Below are 12,639 nucleotides of genomic sequence, written 5' to 3'. Positions count from 1 at the left end.
GGTCGTAGATGTTTAAAACTTTAATGTTAAGTACCTTAAAATTCATCCTCACTCTCCGACATTTCATCCTCTATGTCTACTTCTAATGATTTGTCGTCAATTTCACTTTCACTGTCACTGTAACCTTCACTTCCTTCACTTGTTTCAGTAAGTAATTCGATCAGATCATCTGACATCACAACATTTGTCCAAAGAATTTCGCTGTCAGCGGTCCACCCATGATTCTGTGGATTTGGAGCATCAATTATGGGGACACACGATTGCCTCCATAAACGGCAGACATAATTGGATCTCTGTATGTGTAGATACAGGCATTCTTTACAGGGTGGTAAGAAGATAAGGTCTACAAATTTACAACTTTTGTTATTTTTCCCAAAACAGATGTTGCCTTGCGGCGTGTACGTCTTTTATTTTCTTAAGTCCATACAGCTTGCACACAAGCTCTTCTAAGTTATTATAAAGTCCATCGGTTACAATCCAACTTTTTCCAAGTGCTACCAATGTGTTATTAAATCTTGGAAAGTTCTTCAGCACTTTCCAACACGTCATTTTCCCTTTCCTGAAAAAATGTCGACACATATTCATTACCTGTAAAAGAATGTAGACCGAGGAGAGCTTCTTTAATTTCTTTAGATATGTCGCTTCCTTTGAGATCATAGATTTTCCTGCTGTTTCCATGCCCATTGTCATAATCTGGTCACATTCAGCAAAGAGTGCCAATAGAATAACAATTATATCAGTATCACCTGAAGGGGATTGTATGATAATTGTTGACCCATTCGTCAAGAAGCTTGAAAAATTCCTTGTTATTTTAGTGTTTACCGAATTTATGAAAAAAAGAGCACTATATATCCCACGGTCGTTTTGTTTCCCACTTTTAATAGACTTTGTTTCGTATGCATCAACAATCACATCTACGGGACCGTACTTCTTAGGCAATTGATTCAACAGCCTTATCCCCAGCTCCTTAAATGTGAGTAATCGAATATGTGGCCATCCGATCGACTATGTATGCAGAAACCTCTGATGCAATCCGGAGTAATAGATAATTGGTGTGTATTCCTCTACTACTTTCAAGAGCTTGCTCCTTACTGTAGTTCTTCTCGTCCCATCAGCATTTGCCGGTGTAAGACAGTATGTTAATGCCTTGTTGAAGTCAATACTTGAACCTTGACGGTTTGCGTTAACGAGCAGCTTTCCTAAAATGTCTCTCTCAAAAAATGTTACAATTCTACCTTTAGCCAATACCTTCTTCTTCTTTAAAGAATTCAATCAAGAATTAATTTTTTCCAGCTTCAATAATGAGAAGAACGTGGTTGTAGAGGTTTTTAATCTGTATTCTATCATCTTGTAGTATTTTGAGAACAGACTTCACCTTTTTCTCAGATCTGATAATCCGAGGGCCTACAATCCCTTTTCTCACTGTTTGAGGACATCAATCCTGTAAGTTCTAAAAGGGCATCCTTGAATTTTGAGACTTGTGGTCGATTAAACACCTATATTTCATATGCTGACATCTACGACCAAAATTACATTGTAAAACATTATTTTGGTATATGTAGGAATATTTGTAACCCCTTCTTATACTTTGACCTTTCCTATATTGAAATCATCTCCCTGGCCCGATTAACAACCAAATTTAGATTCTGAGCCCAAAAAATGTCAACAATGTTTCTTCTGTATATTTATCACACACACACACACCTGTAACACCACTTCCCAGATTATATTCTATTTGAACTTTGACCCATAACTTTTGAATGAACCCCACACCTGTCCAACTGTCATTCTTTCTCGAATCTATGACCTAAATTACATCGAAAACATTCATTTTGTAAAATAATGCACTTTTGGGACCCCTTCCTAAATATGCTGAATTTGACCTTTGACCCCCATATCTCGAAAAATACCCCTCCCTGGACCAATCAACAATCAAATTCGGATTCTACGCCCAAAAATATGTCAAAAATGTTTCTTTTTTTCACATTTATCACACAGGCAACACCCTTTCCCAGATTATGTCTTATTTGACCTTTGACCCAATAACTTTTGAACGAGTCAATACCTGTCCAATTTACTGTCATTTTTGGAATCTATGACCTAAATTACATTAGAAAACATTATTTTGGTATACTTAATTCACTTTTGTGGGCACGTTCTATTTCAATGTTCTCTGTTTCTATTCCCATATGAAATTTAAAAAAATTGCTTCATAAAATCTGTCTCTTATACACATCTAGATGTGTATAAGAGACAGAGTTAGACTGGTTGAGGAGTTATGACGATCATAGTTGTATAAAGGTCACTGACCTTTGACCCTAAATTTTTAGTCAACACCGCTACTAGAAGGCGGTAAAAATGTTTCCATAAATGTTGAACCCCAACAATCTATGTGTTGACACAATTTTCGTGCTTTGAGACGAAGTAATTAAGGATTTATGACCCGAAACATGCTATATAAAAGCTATTCTGATTTTTGACCCAGAATTTTTGGTCAACGCAGCTAGTATAAGGCGTCAAAAATTTCCCATAATTGTTGTCCCGAAAAAGCTCGGTGTAGACACCATTTTTGTGCTTTTAGAGCAAGTAGTTGAAGAGTTATGACCTGGAACATGCTGCATACAGGTAATTAACCTTTGACCCTGAATATTTTGTAAACGCAACTATAAAAAGGTGACAAAAATTTGTTCATGACTTTACAAATATAGGCCTACAAGAATATGCAAACAGTCCTTTTATTAGAGTTTGTTTAAGGTTAAATAGGATTTTTGTCACATTTAGCCTGTACTAAAAGTGAAGTACTGAATGTAGTAAATTAAAATTGACACTGTCACGGGAATAGGCATGGTTATAGGCCTATTTGTTTTATTGAAATATTACAACTTAATGTTTGTGTTAAATTGGCAATCAATACCTGAATAATACCTTGTTAATATTAGGCCTAATTAATAGGCTAAATATCATTTATTAATCATAATTATTACGGTAATAATAAATATTATTAGAATTTTTAGGTAATAGGCCTATTCGTATATTGAAGCTGTTAAAGTTAATGATATTGTGAGTATATACTGTAACATCGATCTCCCTGTTTCCTTGCTTTCTATTTACAACTTTACAATTATAGTATCGGGTACACATTTATAGGCATGGCCTACTATAATAGCATCATCACTGTTCGGGGGTTCCGCACGCTTTGACAACATCAGCCGAAATACAGCTATCGAATACTAAACAAAAATGTGTTCGAAATGTACCAGTCGAATACAGCAATGTTAATCAAGAGAAGATATAAACAACAAGAATAAATATATTTAAATAACAAGATTCAGTTTAATGCGTTTTAGCATTATAATTTCAAAGGTATGATTTAAATAATTATTTATCTGTCTTCTTAATCGAACTTGTCGAGCTGGAATTTATTGTCGGACCGAATAGTATAATGCAAATGAATACTCCAGCTGTTGCCCAAGAAGAAGCGACAGTGCTAGGCTAGGCCTAGGCCCCTAGTCCTAGCCTAGGCTAAACCTCGCTTGTATGCTACTGGCTCCTAGCTAGGCCTAGCCTGCAGTAGGCTGAAGGTTCTTCAAGTTGTCGTTTTTTTTTTTCTGTCCCGTTTGCTGTGCTGGGCAGACCTGTTACTGTGCATATTTCATTAGCCGCTTTTAAAAGAGTCTGTAATGTAGGCCTAACTAGTCCTAGGTTACATCAGTTTATTCTGCATGAATGTATTGATTGTTTCAATCAGGGAGTTGTTATTTTCTATATAACAACTCCCTGTTTCAATGATGAAGCTTTGCCAATATAGGAATGTAATTAAGAATTATCAAACAATCATTTAATAAACCATCCAGGGAGCACGGGGGAGGGGAGGGGATAGCTGATTCCCTCTTCCTCTCCCGGAAAAAAAAAAGAAAAAGAAAGCCAAGTTCAGAAAGAATGGAGCACAGTACCATATCATGTAGAGTTGCCTACGTCAAAACCTGTTCAAACCAAGCTAATTTTCGATAACACCACTGCCATTGTTTTAATCGATTTTAACATGTTATGTTTTAAATATATGAGGCATGTTGTGGCAAAATGGCTAAGTTGTAGCAAAAATTGAAATTCAAGTTATTGGTATTTTCAAATACCTGAGTATGTGATCTTTAAAATGAGTGGTCATTCATTCAAATTGGACATTTCAAGCCTAAGTTTTTGGAAAGTGCAAGTACAGTACTTTTAGAGTCAAGATTTTTTTTTTTTTTTTTTTTTTTTTTCCTTTTTTTTTTTTTTTTTTGACTTTCCAAAAGTGGGGCCCCCTCTAAATCTGCACCTGTGATAAGTAATCATATATTTAATTATTTATTTGTTGATGTTTTAGGGTAGAGTAGGGATTTTTAAAATAAAAAAAAATGTACCATACTGTATTATATATTGCTAATAAGCCAAACTCGGACAGTGTTGTATGTCGCAGTCCAACATGATTTATTTTTGGCGACAGTCTTTGGGTTGTCGTGGGATTATTAAATATGTTTAATATTCTACGACGTAACTGTTCCCGATGCACACCTACGTCGGTGTTTAACTCACATAGACCTGTCATGACTACAAATCACGTGGGGCTGCGTCCTACCACACTGTCTGATTTTGGCTTTAGGGCACATAAACAAATTATTAGATTATCTTTCTTTTTTAATGATGAGGGCAGGAGGTTTTTTTTTTTTTGTGGGGAGAGAGGGGTGGGATTATACCAGAGATTCCCTTGTGCATGAACAGGACAAAAATAACATTATTTTTCGAAGTGGCAGATGCATTTAAACAACTGCCCTGTGATTCAATGGCCTATCCAAAACTATATTCCGGTGAAAAAATCAGACATTACTCGAGCATCATAGGGAAGGGAACACCCTAGTATAGTAGGCATAGCCTTTTGTCTTTACCTTGAGCTAGGCCAGTCTTTGCCTTAATTTGATGTCTAAGGTTACTTTTTTTCCCAACAACAACCAATCCAACCAAATACACCCATCGCAAAGGAAGACTGGCCGCTTGTAATGTATGATATTAACAAGTTATTTTAATAGCAGCAAGAGTCTCTGTGTGGGTGAGTCTTCATGCTGAGTCTTCAATCAACGATCCGATCAACCCACTTAGCGGGTCTCTTTAGGGGTGGACCGCGGTGTGTTGCCTATTTTTAGCTGCAGCTGTGGAACACCCGAGTCCTCGCGCTGTGAATTAACATCCGAGCAGCCCATTGGGCGGGTCTCCTCAGGTACGGACCGCGGTGTTACCTATTTTTAGCCGCAGTTAGCGAGCTGTTTATTTTTAGCAACAGAAAACTACAAGTATAAAAAATGGGGGTTGCATTCAACTTAACGGCGATCTCAATATCTGATCTAATCAAATTGGAAGAGTTTGAAGTCTGCCGATTTCGGAGCCAATTCTTTTATATTTTGTGAGCATCTGTTTTTTGTTTTTTGCAAAGTTGTTTATGCAGTTAAAATAAATGATGTGCAAAAAAAATAAATAAAAAACTGAAAAAAAAAAATGAAAGTATTCCAGCATCAATATTTCCAAAATTGTTGACGCGGGCAGGAGTGATAATCAATATAAATTTTTCTATGTGCCCTTTTAGTGCTTGGTAGTTGTTATTCTAGAGGGGCCTGCAGGCTTTTCTTGGCTCATTTGGACTTGCAACTGAGCATTTGCCTCAGAAAGCACATAGGCGTTACACAGCTCATCAAAGCTCTGTCTCAAAATGCTGGAGCCCCTGCTCCACTAATTTTTGAAATTTATATAAAAATAGAGTGCTGGAGTAGGAAGGGGGACCCGTCGCCTCTTCGGGGCCCATTTGGACTAAGACTGGGCCCCTGGAAAGCACACAGTTGTTACGCCACTGTTAAACTGTTAGACTAGTAGTAGTAGCAGGGCCCCTTTTAGGTGGGGGCCCCGGGAATGCACCAATGAGTACTCACAGGTGTTACGCTACTGATGCCTAGCCTGGGCCTAATTCTGACTAACATTTTTTTGGTATGTGTCCTCAATTTTTTTATAGTCTTCTGGCTAGGCCTGGGCCTACATTACTCTACTATCGACCTATTCTAGGTCAATCAATCTTTATTCATCCCACATGTGGCAGTTCTTAAAAACAGACTGAATACATGGATAATAATAAAGTACTAAAATTAAAACACACATGGAACCAAACTGAACCACACAGCTGGAGTGGAGCTGAATACAGTATCTTGGTGGTTAGGATGCTTGCTTTCCAATCCCAGGGTCCTGGGTTCAATTCCTGTCCAGTGTTGCAGGATTTTTTCTTCTGACAACTCCACTCCCTAAACCTGATATTGAGATTTAGTCTGTATATAATTTGGTATGATAATCCTTGGTGCATACTGTATGTGTTGTGTGCCTAAATAAATAAATGAAATAAGAAAAAATGCGGATGACAGAGCATGTTCTGTTTGCAACTAATATAAAAATATGATTTTTAGAAGACTTTAAGATAACATAATGCACATTAGGCCAGGTGAGAGCAGCTTAGCTATGTCGTCTAATCTGGTGGTAGTCACTGTGTGTGCGCTGAACCGTACAAAACCATACCATCTTTCGAATTAGACGTTTAAGCCGTTGGTCCCGTGTACGCATTAAAGAACGCAGTACATTCTTCGGAAAAGAGTATGGGATTGTCTCCCAGTGTACGACCCAATCACTACCAGAAAGACCCCACGGGAAATAAGTCTTCTTCTAGACTTTCATGGGTTATTCTTGGTGTTTACACCAAATAAATCCATCCATCCATCCAAATGAAAATGATATAAAACAGCTTTCTCACACTCAATCCCACTGGAGTTTTTCCTGATGTATACTTGAATTTATCTCATACTTTATAGGTTGTTTGCTATCAGCTAGACAGCATTGTAACCAAAAAGGGTAATCCAGAACCATACAAAACACATAACTGAAATTAACTGTGCGTTTTCGTGACATCAATACAAAATGTCCGATGCTGTTGTAGTAACAAATGATGCTACTAGCAAATCTCCTACGGGACCTGATCAACAAAAAGATTTGAACCCATCCTGTAAAGATGAATCAACATTGGAGTCAACTGAACATAAGGATATGGAAGCAAGGACAGGTGTAGATACCCCTCCAGAACAAGACGAAATACAGGAGGGAGAAAAAGAATCTGCAATATTGGACAATATATGTGAAAAGAATGTTGAAGGGACTGTTGTTTCAAAACCAGTTGAGAATTCAGCATTATCAGATTGTGAGTTAATGTAATACTGCATTCCATTCAATTATAGTAAACAGTACCTTGTGTCTTTATATAATTATGTTGATATCTTTAATAACACGTTGGCTGTCAGCGACGAGTATACTCTTCCCACAGTTGCTGAGGGCGCTAGGGATGACAATACTTGTCAAAATCGGGGTAACATTCTAGCGTTTATTATTTCTTTGTTATATTGTAAAACCACAGACTTAACGACTGGTAGTTTGGGGAAGATACCTCTAAACGATAACGTAAAAATAACAGATGTATGTTTGTTGTGTTATCAAGTGCTGGCAGTACACTCGATTGTGCAAGTTGGGTGCCCACTGAACATATACCGGCCCATGAAAAAGTGGACGAGAAAACTCGCACTTGGCAGAGACAAAGAAAAATGCTGTCTCAGTGCCGGCGACGAGTTTACTCGTCCTCTACTATTTTCCCGCCAATTTATCAGACGCATTTTTTGATCATACAGTATGACTACTGTAGATAGAATTTCAAAAAATTATGTTTGTACATGTACACTTGTTCTAGCGCATGGGAAGGAACCTAAAAAAATGGTCTGGCAGTCAACGTGTTAATCCCAAAGCGGATTGACTTCCTTCCTTATTAATTAATGTTTTTTTTAGTTATTTTTAATTTTGACTTTATGTTAACTTGTACGTACATTATAACTGGTACTTATATCACTTCAGCAGCGGCAACACCAGCTGTATCCCTCTACCATATAAAATGGATCAAATGGCATAATCAGAAGACTCCAATTATCACCCAAAACGAAAATGGTCCGTGTCCACTAATAGCGATTATGAACGTGCTCATCCTCAGGGGTAAAGTCAAACTCCAGGACTCGGCAGAACTAATTACCGCACATCAACTTATGGAATACCTTGGCAATTGTATACTAGAATATGTTCCAAAGGTAATTCAATTTTTTTTTAGTATCATGACCAACTGTTAGTAATATTTTAAATATTGTGGCATGTGATGTGATAGTCATACTCTAGTTACGATAGTCATGAAACTTATGAAATTTCAGGCTATTATAGTCATAAAGTAGCCATGCAACTGTGGCGTGTCCGAGAGTTTTGAAATAGGGAGAGGGCACGATTGTGAAGAGGGGGACTCGCTAGTTATATGAGGACTGCTAACTTGCAAAATAGTGTGATAGAGTAGGTGATTTTTTTCCCTTTGAGTATTTCTAGAGAGGAGGCGGGAATGGGTGAAGGGCAAGGGATGCACATTGGCTTTCTTGCAACTGTCATGTATAGTCATTTCTTATTCAAGATATAGTCTAGTCATGAGATAGTCATTCTGAATAATAGTCATGAAATAGTCATGCTATGCAGTTTAGTTCATGAAACTACATGAAATATCATGCTATAGTAATAAAATAGTTTGCAGTAGTCATATTCTGTATGGTACATGATCTAGTCATGAAACTATACATAAAATATAATATTAATAATATAGTCATATGATACTGATAATCATGCTATAATTAAATGTTACATGTAATATCAGTTTATAGTCATATGATATTAAGAAATAGTCATGCTATAGTCATGAGATATTCATTTGATAGACATGTAATTATTCATACTATATGATATATTATAATGATTTCAATAGAGTATATTCACCCAGTTAACAATTAAATAAAAGCAGGTTACAGATCCTCAGAGCCAATTAATGGATTAATAACTCAGAATATTTTACTTTTTCTACAACAATGAGGATGAAAGTACATATACCCTCAATTACATTTAGAGGATATCCAATAAAGATGTTTATCCCAACTGTCATGTGTACTAGGCCTACAGATAATATACACTGCACAATATGCACTATATATTAAATAAAGTATTATTATTTATATTACTTAGTGGTTTGTTAAAACAAGCATATTACAGTGCTCAATTCAACTAACACTGAAGTGCTGTAAGCATGTTTTAACCTCCTACAAATTGTTTATTAACAGCATGTATGAATTTACAATCAGAGTATTATTGTATAAACATGTGATTTTTTTATATTGAGACATTAGCTATAAGATTGGGGGTTTCATTCACAATTTTAGGCAAGTTTAGGTGTCTTTCCACCTACAGTAAAATTTTAAGATATTACCTAACAGGAGGCATATCCCATGTTATGGACCTGCTTGGACTAGCTTGTACAATATTAAACCTTTTTCTGACCCTAGGGTCATATCTTGAGTACACAGGTCCTATGTTTTATATTCCTCAAATTGAACTAGAACCATAGGCAATTGTGCAGCTCGACCTTTGACCCTGCCATAATCGCTCAGCCACTCGACTCGTCAGCTGTATGATTCCTATATCCCATGACCAGTTTAAACTTGGTTTCTTTAAGAATCGCTACACTATTGCTGCAGTTTTTTTTTACTGCAAACGTCATACTGCGTATCAGTCCCAACATAATCGGGAAATCTCCCCAGTACGACCAACCAATCAGCATCAACGAAAGCTGTCGGCGATAGCGTGAGGCGATTGTATGGAAACAAAAGCTTTACAGTAATAATGCAGAGCATTTTGAAATTATATTGCTGACGATTTTTTTGAAAAATAATACAAACTATAAAAGGAGTCCAGGGTGCAAATTAAAATCTCTGGATTTACGAAAATTTGAAATTAAAATTTTATTTTCTTTTGAGAAAATGTTTGTTGTTAATTTTATTATTTAGTTTTGTTATTATTTGATAATATTTTATATATATAACCAATCCTCTCCCTTGGCTTAGGATGCATCCAATGATATGCAGAGAAACTACGAGCAGAATATGGATGATGCCATGGCAATCTTGCCAAAACTACAGACAGGCTTGGACGTTAACGTCAAGTTCACAGGGTGAGTGATGATAGAAATACAGAATGAAATGAGCTAACCGAGCTTTGACATGGTTCAGTAGAAGACAACCCAACATTAACAGAGTATTCTAAATAAATTATAGTACTATATTACACGCTACAGTATTTAATTGCATGATATTCATCTGTGAAGGGGGGACCACTCGTAATCAACTACTAAAAGGCATTGGGCCCATCAATTTCTCACCCCGGGCCCCATGAGTCGTCGTTATCCACTGGATTTCATTGATGATGCAAAACATCATTGGTAGATTAAACCTCTATTAAAGTAAGGACTCATGGATAGTGTGATGTTTTTACTGTGGGGCTCAGAAACAATCATAGCCCAAGGTATAATGATGATGGTGTTTGATTTATATGATAATATAGGAGCAGTGGGCATATCTAGGGATTGTTTTTCTGAGGAATATGATGCAGTGATAACAATATATTCCTTTGATATTTTTTTTTTTCTTAGCGTTCAAGACTTTGAGTATACTTCAGAATGTATAGTGTTCGATCTTCTTAACATCACACTTTGTCACGGATGGCTTTATGACCCACAAAACCCAGAGGTTGTGTCAGCGGTTGGCACTCACAGCTACAACCAATTAGTTGAAAAAATCATCAATGGAAAATCTTCTGGAGACCCACAAATTTTACAAAGTGGTGAGTTGATTATAATCGGCCTTTCCGCTAGGCCACGCCCCTTGGATATTGTTGCCAAGGTGCCACAAAATGACAGTGTAAGAACATACGCACATGTGTTTGTGGGACAACATGTGTTTTTGAGACGCCCGTGTTCCTGGCCCTGTTCTGATTGGGTCAGTTGTTAAGTTTGATTGACACCTCTGAACCGGGCCATTATAAAAGATAGCTGAAAGGTCCACTGATTATTCTCGGATAAGATAGTATAATACATATACTCCAAGTATCGAAATGCACGCCATCGTGTTGGGATTCAATATTTCAACACTAATTATGTCATCATCAGGAATGGAATAAAGATAGTGTATCTATAGGATCAGGGAAGGGGCCATTAATAAAAGATAGTGTATCTATAGGATCAGGGAAGGGCCATTAATAAAAGATAGTGTATCTATAGGATTAGGAAAAGTCCATTAATAAAAGATAGTGTATCTATAGAATCAGGAAAGGGCCATTAATAAAAGATAGTGTATAAGATCAGGAAAGGACCATTAATAAAAGATAGTGTATCTATAGTATCAGGGGTGTTCCACTTTCATCCAAAGGTCAGGAGGACATAAACACAATGTCCTCTCCCTGAAAATTGAAATAATTTTACAATTAAAAATTATGTATATTGGCATTTAGTGTGTAAGGTTAATAACTCAGTGAGATTGCTCTCACTGTCATTAGCAGAATCAATTTGTACAGTTATGCTAACCTAGCCTGTTTGGCAATGGCTATTTTAAAGTGTTGAGAACTGCATTACTATAATTTACTACTTCTTTGCGGCTGTATAGATTAAACATTTAATATATTTTTCGATACTGTTTATAGTCAAATTGATAGGTCTGTGGCAATGAGTAAAACTAAATTATACTTTGTTTTTTTATTTTGTACCAATTTTAGCTTTAGTTGCTGAGCAGTTCTTAGAAAGTACTGCAGCCCAGCTTACATATCATGGACTGTGTGAGATAAACAGCACAATCAACGATGACAATCCATGTGTCTTCTTCAGAAATAATCATTTTAGTACTCTATTAAAACATGAGGTATGGTGATATTATTTACTTACATTTCAAAATCGTGACTGTAATTCTGACTACTTTCAAAGAGATGTATGTTATGTTTGATTCTTATATCATGTTAGCGATTGTTCATAATTATCAACATTTTCACAAGTCTACAAACAATACTCATGTTCGGAACCCCCCTCCCCCCGAAAGTGTACAAAAAATGTTGACAAAATCATTCTCCATTTTTTGTGAGGTCAACCAAAGCATTGTACTTGGTTACTTAAAAATGAATTTTATATCAATAGCTACATTATTATTTTACATATTGCATGTTATTTTGAATCAACATATTTATGCATTGTAAGAGTGTACAAATTTGTCTACCCCCACCCCCCAAGTTGTGCACTTGTGAAATTGTTGATAATGTTGAACTACCTCTTATGTTATGTCAGTAAACCTTTGCATAGTCCCTTTCCTTATTTTATGAAGTGCTTTTTGTGGAAACGGTTTGGCATGGCCAAAAAAAAGCTTTGTTTTTCAACCTTTGAATTTCAATCTCGCTGTAAATTTTGCTTGTGTCATTTAACAAGACACTTTACATTGCTTCTCTACTCCTAGGAGTATAATAAGTACCTGATGGGGTTGATTATATTAATTAATTAAAGTATACAGAATTAATTTTATTTTAATTTTTTATAATCTTATTTATATTTTCATTCTATGTTTATTTATTTTATAGAATTTATAGTTTTTTCAGTTTGGTTAATAATATGACTCAGGGTCATTATTTTACTTTTATTAGTAG

The 12,639-nt window shown here is 36.1% G+C and overlaps 1 protein-coding gene across 1 annotated transcript in view; it reads left to right on the top strand.

Annotated features, from left to right (window-relative positions):
• Window positions 1–3,097: 3,097 nt before the first annotated feature.
• The window catches only part of LOC117114780 (ubiquitin carboxyl-terminal hydrolase MINDY-2-like), a 22,967-nt gene continuing 13,425 nt past the window's right edge, over window positions 3,098–12,639 (top strand). Inside the window, exons 1-5 of the mRNA XM_033258478.1 lie at window positions 3,098–3,363; window positions 6,876–7,258; window positions 7,960–8,186; window positions 10,026–10,132; window positions 10,610–10,800. Of these exons, the coding sequence (XP_033114369.1) occupies window positions 6,982–7,258; window positions 7,960–8,186; window positions 10,026–10,132; window positions 10,610–10,800 (802 nt within the window). The 5' untranslated portion in view covers window positions 3,098–3,363; window positions 6,876–6,981. The remainder of the gene's footprint in view (window positions 3,364–6,875; window positions 7,259–7,959; window positions 8,187–10,025; window positions 10,133–10,609; window positions 10,801–12,639) is intronic.

This window comes from Anneissia japonica, unplaced genomic scaffold, assembly GCF_011630105.1.
Source record: "Anneissia japonica isolate Jap-2015-1 unplaced genomic scaffold, ASM1163010v1 scaffold288140_len288450_cov173, whole genome shotgun sequence".
Taxonomy (NCBI): domain Eukaryota; kingdom Metazoa; phylum Echinodermata; class Crinoidea; order Comatulida; family Comatulidae; genus Anneissia; species Anneissia japonica.
Note: the sequence above shows the minus strand (reverse complement) of the source record. Positions and strands in the feature narration are given on the sequence as shown.